The sequence below is a fragment of the Belonocnema kinseyi genome, chromosome 6 (assembly GCF_010883055.1).
Source record: "Belonocnema kinseyi isolate 2016_QV_RU_SX_M_011 chromosome 6, B_treatae_v1, whole genome shotgun sequence".
Taxonomy (NCBI): domain Eukaryota; kingdom Metazoa; phylum Arthropoda; class Insecta; order Hymenoptera; family Cynipidae; genus Belonocnema; species Belonocnema kinseyi.
Genome location: NC_046662.1, coordinates 30,936,560 through 30,955,702, shown reverse-complemented (window position 1 = coordinate 30,955,702; position 19,143 = coordinate 30,936,560). Strand labels below are relative to the sequence as shown.

The following is a 19,143-nucleotide window of genomic DNA, read 5'->3' as shown; positions in this document are numbered from 1 at the left end:
GTCGGATTCGGATTCAGCGCAGCAAAAACCTTCGGGTATACTAGGTCTGGTCTCTGGTTCCGGACCTTTGTCAAATTTTGTCGGCCTGTGTAATTTAAAAAAAAACAGTTAATTTTCAATCCCGTTTAGAAAATCGGACCCCACTCGGAGGCTGACTAGTGCAGGCTCTAATCTGGTACTGGCTAGCCTATCAAGACCAAACGTCTTTTTAAGTTTGAAATGCGAATATTTTCTTGCAGATTTTCAAAAATAGATAGAGCGTTGCAATGTATAAAAAAAAATTTATTAAAAAAAATATTTTTCTTCTTCATATAGACGATTTTCGAAATTATTTTTAACGACAATTATCTAAAATAGATTTTGACTAGGCCTACTGTCTAGCACTAGATTAGTTCGTCCAGGCTAGCGCTAGATTAGTTTATCTAGACTAGCATTCGACCACACAAAATTGTTTCACTTCTACTCTGCGCCATAATAGATTGCTTCGACAGCGCCATACTAATGGTCTATATGGTCTATCCTGGCCCCGAATGGTTCCCTTCTAGTTTTTCTACACTAAATTTTGGAATTTTTAACAAAATGATTAAATTCTAAATCAAATAATTAATGTTTCGACTAAAAAAGAAGAATTCTTAAACAAAAAATTAATAATAAATTTTTCAAGCGAAAATAATTAACTTTTAATAAAAAATAGTTATTATTTCGTGAATTCATGTCCCTGCATAAATCGCCCGGTATCTCATCGGTTCCAGGCTTGGGCCAGGCCGGGGGCCCCGGGCCTGGCTCTAGCTTGTATTTCTCAATGGCTCGGCCTTGAGCCCGGCTAGATAGGTAGTCGCACAGTTCCTAACATTTATGGTAGATGGCGTTGGATTATTCTGTGATTATCTAATATCCTCTACACAACCTTGTGTTTGCTTACAAGGGTGTCATTTTAGAAAGTCGCAAAATTCCTAAAATAATAAAAAGCACTCGTAAAGTCAGGAGACATCGAGCAAGAACTACTATTACGTACTTACGTGTGGATTTCGAAAGTAAGTAAATTAATTTAAAATTATTTGTAAATATTTCGGTAGCGTAATTTTAACCTCTAAATAACAATCTTGTAAGTATATTACATTTCTGCATGTGCAAGCGATTATTTATGTATTTAAAAACGATTAAAGAATGTTAAAGATTTTGATTATACAAAAATTAAAGGATGTATAATGTATGTATTTAATTAAACCTACGAAATGATTGTATGTGTCAATAGTGATGCAGACGACGAGGAAGAATCATAACCTAGAGAGGTACCATATGAACCCGCATTTCAAATGCCTTTTTAAATAAATATAATATTATAAATTCTAACCTTCTAAGAGTAAATGAAGATCCTCTTCTCAATGAGGTTGAGGATATCACAGATTTTTCTGGTAGTGGTTCCATAAATAGTTACATAAAAAACGCAGTCTTATAATAAAATATCTACGAATCGATATTGACCTAGGGTTAAGAGCCTGGGCCAGGCTCGGCGATCGAGTTTGGTGATCGAGCCAGGCTCTGGCCAGGTTTAGCGTTTCATTCTAGCTTGAACCAGGCTTGATCACCAGGCCAGGGCCTAGTTTTTCCAGGCTTGAGCCCGGTCAGGCCCACGATGAAATTTCTTCACGGGTGATTATTTCATTCAATATTAATACTAATATTACTAGATACTGGCAATGTTATTGTGATAAATAAAAAATTGATCTTCTTATTTAAAGGAATTTAAAATGTTCTAATAGTTATGAACAGTACGTATATAAAATCTTATAACAAAATTTTATAATTAAAATTCAATTGAGTTATACTCATTCTTTTTCAATCACAGTTCAATTAGCTTGAAATGTTTTTATACCGAGGAACTCATTGAATTAATGATTTTTTATGCAAAAAGATACATTAGAAAGTTCTAGAGACATTTAAATATTGTACTCGATTCTATATTTATTACGTGAGATCACGGCAACCATGGCAAAGACCTTCTAAAACATTAACCTTACTTGAACTTCTATGGTCTGAGATAATAAGAGTATAATAATACAGAAATTGAATACTAATATTTTTTAGCAATGGAATAAGAGTGTTTGATTTACTTAGTCTAAAAAAAATAATTATATATTTTACCTGTGAACAAAATTTTTCTGTAGCTTTGCTTGGCCTTGACCTAGGTTCTATTCCCAGCGGAAATGCAGGAATTTTTCTCACAGGTGAAGGCTATACCTATTTAGGTTTAAGAAAATTAGTTCAAAAAATGTCACTTCATTGACGAAAAACTTTTTATTTACCCTAAATTACATAAAAATATCAAAACTCAATTAAAAAAAAATTTAAATACTCATTTTTTTACGTGATCCCCAGCAAGGTGACCACCTTAACCGAAGAAAGAAAAACTTCCGGCCATTTTCCAACCATTCAAAAAAATGTTACAAATAAAAAATTCTCTGCTTTAACCCAATAAAAATGATCAAAGGAATAAATAGCCTCTTCCACTTATGAATAAAATAACCACAATTTTCTCCAACCTAATAAAAATTTGATGTCTCTCTCAACTTAGGAAAAAGTTATAAATAAAAAACTCTTCCTCTGAACTGAATAAAAACGATGAAAACAAAAAACTGCATCTTTGAATTCAGAAAAAAATTGAAAAAAATGCTTTCCTCAAACACAAAAAAAAGTTAAATGGAAAATGTTACCTCTTCCAATTCAGAAGAAATAACTAAAACGTCGGCCCTTCCAACTTTATAAAAAATGGTATGTTTTTTCGATTCAGGAGAAATCGAAAACAAAAATTGCCTCCCTTTGAACTTAAGAAAAATATTTGAAATAAAAAGCTACCCTTTTCTAATTCAGAAAAAAATTGAAAATAAGAAATCCTTCCCTTAAGTCTACAATTAACAATAAATTGAAGAAAAATGTAACATCTTTGAATTCAGAAATAATAACCAAAATTTCGTCTCCCCCAATAGTACAATTTTTTTTTTAATTTTCCTTTGAATTTAGATGAAATTGAAAAATAAAATTTGGCTCAACTGCAACTCTTTTAATTCAGAAGAAATTAGACAAACAATTTTCTGCCTTCTAACTAAAGAAAAATAAAAAATGCCTACATTGAACTTTATAAAAACTATAAATATAGGAAAGTGAGCTCTTTCAATTCAGAGAAAATTAAGCCAAATTTCCTCTCTTTTAATACTAAAAATCTATATTTTATTTTAAAAAAAATGAAAATCAAAGTTTTCTTTCTTTCACTTTAATAAAATTTAAAAAATAAAAAAATTCTTTCCTGAAATTCATAAAAAAACTTTAAATAAAAAACTAATTTCTCAAAATCCAAATTTCCTACCTTGTAGCTCGATAAAAATGTTGAAAATAAAAAATTGCCTCTTCCGATTCAGAAAAAATTTTAAAATCAAGACTCATTAAAAATCAATTTAAAAAGTTACATCTTACAACTCAGAAGAAATTGCGGCCTCTATAATTTTGTTACTGTTTTTTTAAATTCAGAAGTCCAACACTATGATTTTTTTTTGTAACTTCACTTTCATTTCAGCATGATTCAAAAATTGACAAATATTTTTTTCATACTCAAGTAAAATATAAATTTTCATTTCCATAAAAATTTTACAAATATAAAACGGCAATGATTCAATTGAAAACAAATAAAAACTGAAATCCTCTTATCAAACTAAATAATAATATTCAAAAAGAAAATTTTGCCTGGCTTCAGCTAAATAAAAATTAAAACACAAAATAGTTCCGCTTTTAATTCGAAAAAAAATTTAATACCAAAATTTCTTCCGTTTCTTCTAAAATCAGCGTTCTCAGATCCAAACGACTTTTTATACATAAATTCTTTAATGTTAATATACTATCAATTAAATATTCTAGACTTGAGCCTTATCTAAACAATATTTAGAAAGGATTTGAAATTAAATAAAAGCGTTCAATTATGAATCTATTTTTGTCATTATTAAAAATTTTAAATAGGTTATAAAGTTTTAATCGGACTCTTTAATTCGTTTAACTGCTAAAACACATTAAAAATAAAATTCTGTTTAAAAAATCATTAATTAATTAACTCAGAAAAATATAGCAGATAAACTTGATTTTGAAAAAGTTACATTTAAACTTAATTTGAATTTGATTAAATTAAGTGGTATTTCAGGTAATTAAATAGATTTTTCTTCTAAAAATTTGTAAAATTCCCTGTAGTTAACTGGTTTTCTGTTCCAGTCCTGTCCAGGTAATCAAAATCTAAAACTATATTATAAAAAGTTTAAAATTAGATTAAATATATAATTAATAAATCAACTAATGGTAATATTTCCCTTTAAATAATAACATTTAATTCAAGGCAATATGTAGAAAGAATTTTAATATTTAAACAATATCATAAAATCCCTCCTCAAAATGTTGACAACTTTGACAACATGAAGGTGGTTTTTAATTTAATGTCAATAATGTAAAAATAGAAAGGTTAATTTTCTATTTACAAATATTTCAGACTCTTAGACTTTATTCTTGCTGAATTATTTGATAGCTAACCATACCAAAATGCCGCCAAAAGTGAGTGATAGAGAAGTTATTTTATTGGTTTTTAATTAAATGTAGCCCACTTATTATTATTTTAAACTAATTGTAATATTTAAGATTTGTAAATCTTAACCCTTTTGGTATTTAGATTGTTTTGATTGCCCTAGGGAATTTATATTCATTACGCTTTGTTATTTTATTATGAGAGACTATTAGAATGCAGACATAAAAAATATTGGGAAATTCCTTGAGATCATTTTTTTCATAATAAAAGGGAGAAGAATTTAATTTATAAAGCTAAAAATCATAACCCCAGGATAAATTTACATAACAGGTTGATCTGTTTTAAGGAGTAAAAAGCATTGGATTCAAAATAAATTTGCATCCCATTCCTGTATTATAAAATTTAAATGATTCAACGAATTTGATAAATTCCTTTTTTGTGGCGTTTTATACTCTAGAACGAACTAGAAAAAGGTTTTAGGCAATATTTCTGATTTTGAATGTGTAATCTGAAATCTGGTTTAAAAGACGTCTTCTAATTTACCGGATTCATAAAACAAACAACTTTTTTTAGATCCATTCTAGGAATAAATTTTACATTTTTTTAGGATGTTTTTCCTGTAAATTTTAGACAGATTTATTTTCCAGAATATTTAACAGTGAGTATTTATTTTCATGTTAAATTCTGAAAAGAGAATTTGGAAAACTCTGAATCGGTGAGTAATTTTCAAAAGCTTTTAAATTTAAATTAAATTTTTATAAAATAAGGGTTGATACAAAATAAAAATTTCGAAATTCCCTGACTTTTCTCTGACCTTTATGCATTTTTTTTTAGATATAAAGAAAGCTTACATCTAGATTATCAATAATGTTAACACCAAAAAATATCTGTTTCGAAATATATCTCAAATACTTCTAGTAACTCAAAAAAATAAATTTAGATAATTAAAAAAAAATTATTTTTCAACAACAAAAGTTTAAATTTGGACCTAAAAAGGGTTTTCACTCAATGGGAAATAAAAATCGAATTTAGCATGTTGAATTTCATATTTCAACCAAAAAGATTTTTAATTTAAATGAAAACAGTTGAATTCGATCAAAAAAAGACAAATTTCCAACGAAATTGTTGGACTTTGAACCAAAAGAATTATTTTTTATTAAAACTGTTGAATTTTCAACAACAAAAGTACTTTCAACTTCAGTTAATCAAAAAATTGTCTGGCTCCATAGCAACTCTGCACCCATAATAATAATTTCTAAAAGATTTTATAAGTAAATTGCATTTTTATAAAAAAAAAGAAAGATTCTTGCGGTAATACAGAGTAAAAATCTCATCCAAAATGTTTTGAATTTTCCACCAGAAAAGATGAATTCTCCTAGAAACATTTTAATTTTCAATTAAAAAATTACTATATAAAATAATTTAAGCAAAAATGCAGCTGTTACATTTTAAGTTCAAAAAATTAATCTTAAATAACAAAAAATTTAAACAAAATAATTAAAGTTTCGACCAAAGAAATGCATTTTTTAACAAATGTTGAACCTTACAACAATAACAAAAAAGAAACAGTTCTTTAACTCTAACAATATACTAGAATGTTCAACTTAGGAAAAAAAATTTTTCAACCAAACATGCAATAGTTAAATATACAGTTTAAAACAATCATTTTCAATTACAAAATATTATTTTCAAGAAAATTGTTCAATTAAAAAATGAAAGATTTTCAACTAAAATACTAAGTTTGAACAGAAACAGTTGAATTCAATAAAAAGGGCACATTTTGAACAAAACTGACGAATTTTTGGACAAAAAGAATAGCTTTTTATAACAAATTTTTTATTTGGAACAAAATAGTAAAATGAACTTCAACCTCATTTTATCGAAGATTCCCTGGATCTATCAACTCTACAATCGTAAGAATCAGTTTCAAAAGCTTTTAGAAATAAATTACAGTTTTATAAAACCAGGATTGATACTAAATTAAAAATGTGGAATTCCTTGATTTTTCTCTCAACATTATACATTTTGCAATGAAAAGAATCTCACATCTAGGAGAATACTAATGTTAATTCGAAAAAAATATTTGTTTCTAAATATATCTTCTTCACACACTTTTAGTAACTTAACAATATAAATTTGGATAAAAAATGTAGTTTTCAATTGAATCGATTAATTGTATAACGAGGAAAAGGAATTTGGCAGAAAATAGTTCAATTATTAATAAAAGTGATGAATGTTCGATGAAAAAAATATATAATTTTCCAAAAGAAGAATATTATTTGATATTTGCAATAAAAAATATTTTAATTTTTATTTAAAAACACTTAAATTAATAAAATCTAGTTTTGAACAAATTAGTTGGATTCTGAACCAAATCGGACGAATTTTTAAACCGAAAATAATCATTTTCAACAAAAGAGTTGAACTTTTAATCAAGAAAGGTTTTTCAGGTAATATAAAATAAAAATCTCATCAAAAATATTTAATTTTCCAACCGAAAAGATAAATTCTCCATAAAAGATTTGAATTTTCAATCCATAAATTATAATATAAAATGATTCAATTTTTAACCTTAAAAAGAAGAGTTTTCAACAAAAGGAATGATTTTTCAACTAAAAACAATTTATTGACCAAAAATGCAATAGTTACATTTTCAATTTAAAAAATTAATTTAAAATCACGAAAAAAAATGGTCTACGATTTAGTTGAATTTTCAAAAAAGAAAGAAATTTTTGCATAAATGTTGAATCTTAAAAAAAAAAAATTTATAAGCAAAAAGATTAATTAGTTACAAAATACAGAAATTTCTAAACAAATACTAGAATTTGCCACTAAAGAAGAAAAATTTGCAATCACACCTGGAATTGCTAAATTTGGGTTCAACACAATAATTTTAAATTACAAAACAAAAAAAATTACAATTTTAAACAGAAATAGTTGAAGGCCATTAAAAAAGACACACTTCGAACGTAATTGGTAAATTTTTAAGAAAGAAGTATAAATTTAGGAATTTTCCACAAAATAATAAAATTAATTTTAATTTTAGTTTATCGTGAATTTCCGGCCTCTATCAGGTTTTCCTTGGCGTTCGTTCACATGCCCCAATCGCAGTTTTAAATTCTTCGACTAGTGTAGCTGCTTGTAAAAAATGGTGGTAATTGATTTTAGGTAGAGACACAGACGGAAATGGTGAATAAAAAAGCAGCAAAGAAGACGAAGGCCGCCGAGAAAAAAGAAAAGAAGCGACTTGAAGCGGAGGAAAGAGCAAAATTTTTGAAAAAAGAACATCTCAGACGTGAAATCGATCTGGGAGCTCGAAATGTACTGCGCTTCCAACGATCCTGGAGAGAAATGGTCATGAAAATGAAAATGCCGGGTATAAAAGAAGACATCGAGGTCGCCTGGCGCACCTTTGAACGTGCCCTTGACACTAAAGATTATAGGTAATAAAAAATGTAATGCTCATCCTACAATTTTTCATACAAAATAATTTAAGCCTAAGATAAATATTTCTTAATTTTCAAAATGTTTATAATATTTAAAAAAACAGAAATTGATTAATAAGTTTAAATAAAGTTTAAATTTTTAAAATCTTTGTCTTATAGTTAAGTTTTAATCAGGATGGCAGTTTTAATCGAGAAAATAAATTCTCGGTTATTTCCCAATTGACAACAATTTTTCGAGACGACCAAAAAATACCGAAAAATAAAATTCCTGGCACGGTAAGATTTCTGAAAAAGAAAATATTCAAAATAAAAAATTTTCGTAATATAAAAATCCCACGAATAAAAACATTTCCAAAAGAATATTGACGGATTATAAAATATTCGATAATGTGAAAGTCTCGATACTAGAAAATGATCGAATTTAACCAATTAAATTTTTTTCGTAAATTAGAGTTATTCATTAAAAATGTAATAATGAAAAATTTTGATCGTAATTTTTTTTTTGTTAATCTATTTTTTTACATTATTGTATAAATTTAAAATGATAAAATAATTTAAAAAGATTTCTCGGTATAAGAGAAAACTATAAGAAAAATATTTTTATTATAAGAGTAACAATTAAAAAAATTTCATTGAGGAAATTTTTTCAAGTGTTTTTATTTTAAACTCAAACAAAAACTTTGAAAATACATATCGAATTAATCAATCGCTTTTTCTTTTATATAAATATTTCATTATTGTGTTTTAATAAACAAATAATATTGATAAACAATTTTTTTTCCGATAGTATAAATTTGGAAAATTTTTAGTGTCGGGAATTTGAGAGTGTCAGATATTTCATAATTTGATAAATTTTTATCGCGAATATTATTATTCAGAAATTTTAAAGTTAAGAAATATTATGAACCAATTTTGCAAGGTCATAAAAAAAAATTATTTGAAAATTTCCCAGGATTCGTAAAAAATGTGTTTTATGTTAAAATAATTGCAAATGATTTGAAGTTTTGAAATTTAATTTCATAAAATATAAAATAACTACATTTTGTTAAACAGACTTTTTAATCTTTTCAAATTTACAATTGCTTAAAAAATTTTTTTAGAACTTCTGAATATTTTTAATATAGTTTAAATGCTTCCTAATTTTTTTTCTAAGTGCTGAAAAATTAAAAAAATGGGTTTGAAATCTTTCAAATTATTTTTCGATAATTTTGGAAATCTTGTTTTATATTCTCTTGAAATTAATTTGAAAAAAAAACAATTTTTAATTTTTCTAAGAATCTTAATACCATTTTCTCATTCTTTCAAGATCTTTCAAAATGCTGAAAAAATTTTAAAAAATTTTGTTTTTAAATGCATAAAAATTCAACAATTTTAATTAGGAATTAAAAATGTTAAGAATAGAACAACTGAAATTGTAAAATTTAAAGTTTTTCAATTTGGAATATTCGATTTATAGTCATTAATTTCAAATAAAAAGTAAAATATTGCTTAAGATTAAAAAATTGTTTTTATTACTAAAACCTTTTTTAATTAAATCGTAACAAAATTGGTTGATTAAATTTTTTTCTTAAGTGACTGTAACGTTATTCGAATAGAATTCGCAATTCAATAAACGTGTTTAATTATGAATCTATTCATTGAAAATTATTCAAAAATTTGGATTTAAAATTACTCTGAAATATTTAAATTTTTTACATAAATTCTGTAAATTGCTTTATTTTTAATAAATTCAGAATCTATATAGTCTAAAAATCTGCAACGCATACAAATATTATAATTGACAAAGATTTCCTCTTCCAATTCAAATAAAATTAAAAACCAAAATTTTTCTCCTACAACTCAATGAAAATGTTAAAAATAAAAATTTCCTCTTCCAATCGGGAAGGATTTGAAAACAAAATTTCTCTTTCTTGACAGCTATAAAAATTTTAAAAATTAAAAATGATCCTTCTTCGAATTTAGAAAAAAAAACGCAAACAAAAAAGTGTGCCTTTCAACTCAATAAAAAAGTTGAAAATAAATCATTTTTATTCCAATTCAGGAAAAATTTTAATTAAAAAACTCTTTTCTTAAACTTCCCACTCATTAAAAACTTGTCCCTTTCATCAATACAAATTTAATACCGTTTTCTCTGTTAATTCAGAAAACAGTTTAAACCAAAAAATTTCTCTTTTCAAAAGGAACAAAAATAGTCAAACAAAAAATAGGGCCTCTTCAAATTCATAAAAAAAAAACTAAAAAAAATTGCATACTTTTTCAACTCAATAAAAATGATAATACCAAGTAAAGGGCCTCTTCCAATTCAGATAAACGTGAATATTAAATTTGCGACCTATTAACTTAATAGCAATTTTTAAAATACAAAATAATCTTTTTGCAATTCGCGCATTAATCAAAATATTAAAAACACAAAATTTTACCAAGGCCATTTAAAATAATTTTGTTTGAAATTCATTGATTTTAAATGTTCAATTGCTAATTCCTCACTTTAAATTAACAGGCAAACATTGCTAAATATTACGAATGATTCCTTTTTTTTTAAATTAAAATATGTCCAATAGTATGGGTTAAAAATGGAATATTTTAGACTGGAACAATATTATAATAGAACGTGGAATTGAATAGAAGCGTTTAATTTTCAATCCATTAATTTGTAATTATTTTTTTAATTGAAAATAGTCCATAAAGGTTAAATTTAAGCAGATCAGCTTCGACGTTAAAATCTGCCATTTTATTAATTTTCGACAGATTTAGAATCGTCTGGTGAAATTAACTCTTTTTCAATTTTTACAGTTCTCTTACAGTTTATTTTTAGAAGTCAATCATTAATTTATAATGACCGTTGATCAACATAAAACATTTTCTAAAGCAAATTTTGTTATTAAAGCGCTTTTCATCCCTTATTTGTTTTAACTTGATTTAAGATTCTAAAATTGTATATAAAAATTCTTTTAATTAAAAATTTTCACTTTAAACTGAAGACCTAAATTGACCTAAAATAACAATATAACATGCCATGTTAAATTTGTAATATTTTAAGTGATTGTATTGATTTTTTTATAAAAATTTGTAAAACTCCATAAGTCAAAAAGTAAATTGATCATTTCTCGGTCCATATAAATCAAAATTTGATCAAACTTATAATTTTTTTAATATTTATATATTTATTTAGTATCAGTTTATTATTGGACGCAATAGATGATGCGGAAGAGCAATATCAAATGAACGAAAGATCACATATTGAGAACATTGACCGATTTGTCAAAATTTATAAAATGAGACTAGCAACCCACGAAAATAATTTTCTGTATAATATGGATGAACTATTGACCGAAGCGGAAAGTGAAATTTGCAAAATTAATAATCAGCAAACAGAGGATGAAGCTTATCTTCAAGTGCTGATTTTTGCAATGAATCAACGTCTTGAAGAATCTCTAAATAATTTTCAAACTGCAACATTTAGTAAGATTTTAATAACAATCTTTCAATTTTAATTTAAAATTTTCAATTTTTATATTAATTTTTCAATTATAATAAAAAAGAATCTTAATTTATTATTTATTTATTTTATTTCTTTGACAGCAAAAGTGGAAGCAAGCACGGAAGATTTCAAAAATTTGCGCAGAATGGAAGCCAATTTCTTAAATAAAAGCGTTAGAAATTTGTGGAGAGATCTTAAAAATATCGTCAGTAATTATACGAAAAGTTGGTTCATATCCATAAGTTATATTATAATTTTAAAAAAATTTATATTTACAAATAAAATACAAAATTTTTAAATTTTGATGCAGAAACAAAAAATCGTCGAAATGCTTACGAGGCTCTGAAAGAAAAGGATGATACAGATAGAAATATTATCAATCACCAATTAATTCGTACAGCAACACTTTTTGAAGAAATACGAAAATTTAGAGAGAAAGTATCAAACTTGAAGTCTATAACTGAAAAAAAAGTTACCGATATTAGAAAGGAGCAAAACTTTTTCCAGGAAGCTTACGGGACTGTAAAAAAAAGATTTTTGGAAGGTATAAACTTTAAAATATTTGTTAAGATTTTGTTTTCAAATATCTTTGGTCGTCACTAATTTTTTAAATATAGAACAATCTATTGACAAACATCAGCTTAAGACAATGGCTGTAGAATACAATCGAACCACAGAACATTTGAGTAAACTTGTGAAAAAACTCGAACAAATTTTAAGGCTTGTGCAGATTTGTCGAAAATTCGAAACCGAAGATGAGAAAATAATTCCGTCCTCTATTCCGATTGAAATAGAAACTGAAAATACCTCAACTCCTTTGAATTGGAAACGAACTAGCGAAGTAATATTCCCCTTGAGTACTTTGCCTACGCGGGTTCTGTTCCAGGCTAATTGTCGATAAGGCTGTGTCAGGTCCTGTTTTACCTGAATACCGACATTTAGTCTGGAACAGAACCATGTCCCGAAACCCTCCTAGGTATACTACTTCCTTACAATTTGTACAGACCTTAAATATTTTAAGAACCTCATTTCTATTTTCCAATTTAGATCATTGGGGATATTAAACACCTCGAGAAATTTTGGAGACGTAGCGGAAGCGCGCAGATAATAATGACAGAGTTAAAAGTAGAACGCGACGCACTTAAAAAGGAAAATTTTTATCTACGTCAATGTTTAAAATTCTACTTGTCTGAGAATAATCTCGAAGAAATTTCAGGACAATAAAGCTCAAAAAGATTTTTGAAGATTTCAAATTAGCCAAATCAAAATTTAAAAAAAAAATCACCCTCGCCCATAAAGTTGAAATTTCAATCAAAAATTTAAGTCATACAAAAAAGAAGAATCATCTTAAACGAAATAGTTGAATTCTCCATTTTTCAACCAAATCAGATTAATTTTTTACTAAAAGAGACGAATATTGTACAAAATAGTTTCTACTAAGAAGATTAATTTTCTAACAAAAAGGGTGTCATTTTTATTTGAAATTATTAAAAAGGTTTTATAATATTTTCAACTTTTCTCGCAGAATTAATTTTTTAAATAAAAGTATCTTATGAAATTTTTCCAAGAAATCTTAGGAAAAAATTTTTTATTCTCTTGCAACCTTTCAAAATTCTTAAAACGCGTCTGAATTTTGATTGGAAATATACATAAACCCACTTGTTTTTAGTTTTCCAAAATCTTTACATTTTTCATTCTTTTTTAAAAAGAACAATTATCGACAAAATAGTTGAACCTACAAGCTAAAAAGATTATTATTTAACAAGTTGAATTTTTAACCAAAAAGATAAAATTTTCATCAAAAGAAAAACATTCTTTACAAATTAGTTTAATTTCATATTCTAAAAATATGAATTAACGAAAAAGTTAATTCTAAGAAATACAGTGAAATTTCCAACCAAATAGATTAATTTTTTACCAATCAAGATGAATTTTGAAAGAAAAATAGTTACCACGTGGTTGAACTTTCAGCCGACAATCAATTATTTTCCACAAGAAATGTAAGTCATTTTCAACCAAGCGATTGAATTTTCTATACAAAAAGATGAACTTTCGATCAAGAATATTAATTTTCTACCATAAGACGGATTTTTTTCAAAATATAAAAATTTTACACTAAAAAAATTCAGTTTTAACCTGAACTGGGGCATTTAAATTTGTAGTTGAAAAAGAAAAGAATTTTAAAAAACAAAAAAAAAAAAAAGGATTTTTAATAAAACGGTTCAATTATCTACAAAAAATTAACGTTTAACAAATTACAGTTAAATTTAAAAATCTTAAAAGAATTCCTCTCTAAATAGTTAAATTCTGAATAAAAATATAACATTATTTACTGAAAACGTTTGACGTTTTTAGAATTCTTATATCATTTTTTGAAACATTTTTAAACTTTCTTTAAAAATCAATATTTCAAAATGTAAAATCATTTTTTATTTTCCCAGACATTTAAAAAAAATTGTTATTAGATTTTTTGAAATGCATTTAAGTTTTAAATTATTTTTTATATGTTTAAAACAGCTGAATATCCCTTGAACGTAATAAATTTTTTATTTAAATGTTTTCTTTTTTAACATTTTAAAAAATAATTTAAAATATTTACAAATATTTTGTTTATTTATATGTAAAAGTTCTTTTTTCTAAATGCAAAATTATTAAAAATTCGACAGAAATCTTAAGAAATTTTTTTTTGATTTCTTCGAAACCTTGTAACATTCTCAAATCGCTTCTTTTTTCAAAATCTTTAAAAATATTCACATTGTGTTGAAAACTTTTTGAAATCTTTAGAAGAATTAAATTGTTCTCGAATATTTTCAAAACTTCCAAAAATCCTCAGATACAATATAGTTTTATTTGAAAACGTTTAAATCGTCCCAAATTAAACAAAAAATTCTGAAGATCTTTTAGATTCTTTTTCCAGATGTTTTGAAATATTCAAAAGTTGAAGTTAATCTTTTAAAATAAAGCATAAATCATTTCTAATTTTCTCAAAAATCTTATTTTTGATATCCATTTTTTTTACCGTTACCGATGGTATACATTTCGTGAATTAAGATGTTCTAACTTTTTTCCCATAATTTCATTGTTCTTATCTTCAGGAAAGAGTGAGAAAGTTGACAAATTATAATGCGGTAGTAAAATTTTAAGGACAAAATAAGCCCACAATTTTAAAAAATAATCTAAAATTAAAAGTTTCGATTCTACCAATAATGTTCAGTAATGGTTGGGGATAAATTTGATTACGAAATAAAATTATTCATTTGGAATTTTTTATTTATGCAATATGTCTTATTTTTATCTGATTAGACAGCCTCAGAACCTCTTGATTCTGTCAACACTCATAGCAAATTAGAACACATTCAAGCACATGAATCACAAAGGTATGGATCAACACAGTTCAACAACACCGGACACCGACTGACTCAGAACGTTGGTTTTCCTCTTAAACATTCCTTTGGTGCCAGTGGCGCATTCTAGTGGCGTGGAGTGTAAAGAACTCGCCACTGGCCAAAAACAATCTGTAAACCTGACGAGGGATAAGGCAGATATTTACGGTGGGACTTATTAACATAAGAATTTACCTGTAACTAGAGAAAATAGCCCTGAATTTTGAACGAATTTTTAACTTTCAAACAAAGAATCGAAAACTTAAATTTTAAGTTAAAAGTATTCATATTTTCAACCGACAACAATTTTGTTCAACAAATTAGATAAGTTTTCAAGGAAAAAACTGAGCTTTCATTTGAATTGATGAATTTACAATTAAAAAATTACTCTGAACCACATAGGTGAGTTTTTAACAAAGAACATTTTTTTTTACCAAAAAAGGAAATTTTTCAACAAAATAATACATTTTTAACTAAAAAAGGTAAATTTGTCACAAAAAATGGAATATTTAAATTTTTAGTTTGTAAAATTAATTTTCAATTAAAATGATGAATCTTCAACGAGAAAGATCATTTTTCCACCAAGAAAGTCGAATTTTCTACTAAAAATGACGAATTTTCTATAAAATAGTATAATTTTAAACTGAAAAATATTAATTAAAAAATAAATAAATTTTAAAAAATTCTACTGAACTGACCAATTTTGAAGAAAAAGAGGAACTTTTTATCTAAAAAATTATTTATCAACTAAAAAGATGAATTTTCAAAAGATGAATCTGATAAAAAATGTTGCTTTTTCTAAAAAAAATGCAATTTTAATCAAGTAGTTGAACGCCTATAACAAAAAAAATAAATTCCTTACCAAAAAGGACGAATCTTGATCAAAATGTATGAATTTTCATCCAGAAAGATCAATTTTCCACCTAAAAAGACACATTTTCCATGAAAATTATAAATTTGTACCCCAAAAACTGAATTTTTAACCAGATAGTTCAATTTCTAACAAAAAATTTAAATATTTAAGAAAATATATCAATTTTTAAATAAAATGATTAATTTTTAACGAAAATGATGAATATTTCCTACTAAAAAGGAATTTTTAATTAAATAGTTGAATTTCGAACTTTTAAGGTGAATTTTCAACCAAGAAGATTTTTTTTCAAAAAGACAAATTTTTAATAAAATAAATCAATTTTCAGTCACAGAAATAAATTTTTGAAGAAAATGATGCGGCTTTCGCTGAAGAAAATGATTTTTCAACCAAAATATTGATTTTTTTAACTAAAAAGCTCAATTTGTAACCAAGAAGAGGAATTTTCAACCACGAACATAATTTTGTTACAAAAGAGATGATGTTTAAATCAAATAGTTGAATTTTCAACGAAAAAAAGATCCTTATTCACCAAAAATTGAATATAATCATTTTTAGTAAAGAAAATTATTTTCGACTATAAAACGAAGAATTTTCGAAAAATAGTTCAGTTTTTAACAAAAGAAAAACAAACAATTTTTATCAAAAAAATTAATTTTTCACGAAAAAAAAATGTTTTTAACAAGAATGTTGAGGTTTCACCAAAAAGACGCATTTTAAACTAAATATGTACATGAATTTTCAAAAAAAATAGTTGAATTTTAAAATATAAATTTTAAATAAATCATGAAATAGTTAAACATTCAGTTAAGAAAATGTTTTTAAACAAACAGGATAAATTCTTAACAAAGGAAATCAATTCTTAACCAAAAAATACATTTTTAACAAAGATTCTACCAAAAAATGTACTTTGGAAAAAATACATTAAATTTGAAACCAATAGTTGAATTTTCAACAAAAAAATCTCATTTTTCAACCAAATTTCAAATTTAATTAAATTTACAATTTAAACAAATTAATTTACAATCAAACAAATAGCGAGTTTTGAACAAAATATTGTAACCAACAACATTAATTTTCTACCAAAAAACACTAATTTTATACAAATACATGAACGTTCGGCTGAGAAAGATAGATTTTAACGTTCAAACATTAAGTGGAATAGTTTTTTTCTTAATGTTTCTATCTTTGAATATTTTATACAGTTTTGATATGCTTATATTCCATTTTATCATTTCCTCATTTTATTCTTCAAAATTGTAAATTTATTGTGAAATTTGATTTGAGAATCGCGCGATTTTCATCACTTCTGGTTTCGGTTTAATCGCAGTTAATAAAAATAGTGGAAAGTTATGATACAAATCTGTCAATTGCCTAGAGGTTTTTTAAGGAAATCTGGTGGGCACGTGACAGACAAGAGGAAAAAATGGAAATTATTTTATTGCGTGCAAATTATATTATATTATTATATAATATCGTTATATTTAACGCATAATTTTCTTTTGTATCATTAATCGTATATTTACATTATTAGAACTAAATATATGGTCACTTAAAGTAACTGCAATTGGAAACAATTTAATTTTTAAATCAAACTTTCAATATTTTTCCATTTTAAATTTAAATTATTCAAACTTTGGCTATTATAAAAATAAAACATAGTATTAAGATTAGATAAGATACAGGATAAAATTTATTAAAAATTAAGAAAAAAAAACATTTGTCGGTAAATAAATTGTAAAGTATAAGAGGTTATAATATAAATTATGTCATGTTAACCATCTGCAAAAGTATATGGTTTTCATCTACATTTTTGAAAATTGTAAAATTTTCAAATTAAATCCTTCAGTTCTAAATAATTTTATGGTTTAAAATATTAAAATTAAAATAATTTCATCTTTATGAATTTAAAACTATATGTGTTCAATTTAAATTGTTCAAAATTGTACAAATGATAATTTAGAATGACATATACATATCACATATATAGGTTTTTTGGGTCCCTGAATCCGAATTCGAGGTCCGTTAACCTGTACCGTATCAGGTTCATGGTCATTGGCTTCTTTTACAGTTGAACCTTCAAATTAGATTGAACCAGTTGTGATGAAGGTCAACGGACCTCGGATTCGGAATCAGCGACCCCAAAACCGCCAGGATAACCTAGTCAAGTCTGGTGATCAGGTTCACATATTTTCTGTTTACATAACCTGCTCATAAATAATTAATTAAACCACCCCCTCCACCCTTCTTTAAGTGGGGTAAGGGGTAAAAAGGCTACAAATAGTAAATAAGAGTGAAGGCAGTTCATAAAGAGGTCATAGTGTACTTTATTAAGCAAATACAACGTTTGACAGTGTCGAATCTTTCAAAAAACGCTGTATACAAGCGGTGAAGTTTTCATTTTTTAAACGGTTAGTGGGGGTGAATAGGGAGGTGGGAGTGAATTGGGAGGTGGGGCTGAATGAGGAGGTAGGGGTGGTCCTTTTAGGGTGGAATTGACTCTTTATTTTAAGTAGACACTGTAGGCATTTTTTTCGAATTTTTTTAGACCGAATCTAATTTGCGTGAAAAACCGGCCTTTGAAACCCACCAACTTTTCATTATTTACTTGAATAAATCTTATTATTTTATTTTAATAATTTTTACAAATACAGTAAAACTCTTCTATAGCGCCAATTTTGGGGCTGATGGTGGGTGGGAAATATCTCATTATAACCCGCTCCGCTTTCGTTTGTTTACCACTGAAAGCTCACCTGAGTGACAACCGTAGATCCCGGGGACGCCCCGTAACTCCTGTTACACCTACCTGCAGCGCGGCGTCAATTCTCGGAAGGGATATAGAAGGGAGGGCTATTGAAGAGTTTCACTGTAATATAATTTGCAAAAAATGTGATAAGTAATAAACTGGTTCGTAATAATTTTGTCTTTTATATCAGGCTGTATCATTTTGAAAGCTAATCTTTTATGTCTCGTACAGCTCAAATTTATTAATTCAAGTGAGATTAGTATTAGCATGTACAGACAAATCTTGTAGCATATTTATTAGCTACGCTGTTGATGAATCATTTTATAATTTAGTTGATATAATCTACAGATAAAGATCTCCTGACAGATAGACGTTATCGCTAAAACTTGTTTCTCGGCTTTAGCAGGCAAATTTTCGGAAGGATCAAGTACTTTCTTTAATTCTGAATAATGAAAATGTACCTTGTCATTAAAAATTATCTTATCAGCTAGCACAAGCTATGCTTAAAAATACTGATGATCTTGAAATACGATAATTGAGTCGACAATAACGCTAGGCATTTTCCTAAGTCTCTTTTGGGAATCAGTTTCTCTCCTCCTTGGTCAGAATGAGGAGCGTTTATAATTTGGTCTTCACCTCGGCAATCATCTTTAATTCT

The 19,143-nt window shown here is 26.2% G+C and overlaps 1 protein-coding gene across 1 annotated transcript; it reads left to right on the top strand.

The window, feature by feature from the left end:
- The first annotated feature begins 4,507 nt into the window (after window positions 1-4,507).
- LOC117175317 (dynein regulatory complex subunit 2-like) lies at window positions 4,508-14,959 on the top strand. Its single transcript, XM_033365026.1, has 7 exons — window positions 4,508-4,587; window positions 7,727-8,001; window positions 11,177-11,466; window positions 11,587-11,709; window positions 11,796-12,029; window positions 12,103-12,326; window positions 14,789-14,959. The coding sequence occupies exons 1-7, from the start codon at window positions 4,576-4,578 to the stop codon at window positions 14,957-14,959; spliced, it is 1,329 nt and encodes a 442-aa protein (XP_033220917.1). The 5' UTR covers window positions 4,508-4,575.
- The last annotated feature ends 4,184 nt before the right edge of the window (window positions 14,960-19,143 follow it).

Coding starts and splice junctions, on each gene's coding strand:
- LOC117175317 (XM_033365026.1), top strand. Junction 11,710..11,795: donor CGTCAGTAATTATACGAAAA/GTTGGTTCATAT, acceptor ATTTTGATGCAG/AAACAAAAAATCGTCGAAAT. Junction 12,030..12,102: donor AAAAAAAAGATTTTTGGAAG/GTATAAACTTTA, acceptor TTTTAAATATAG/AACAATCTATTGACAAACAT.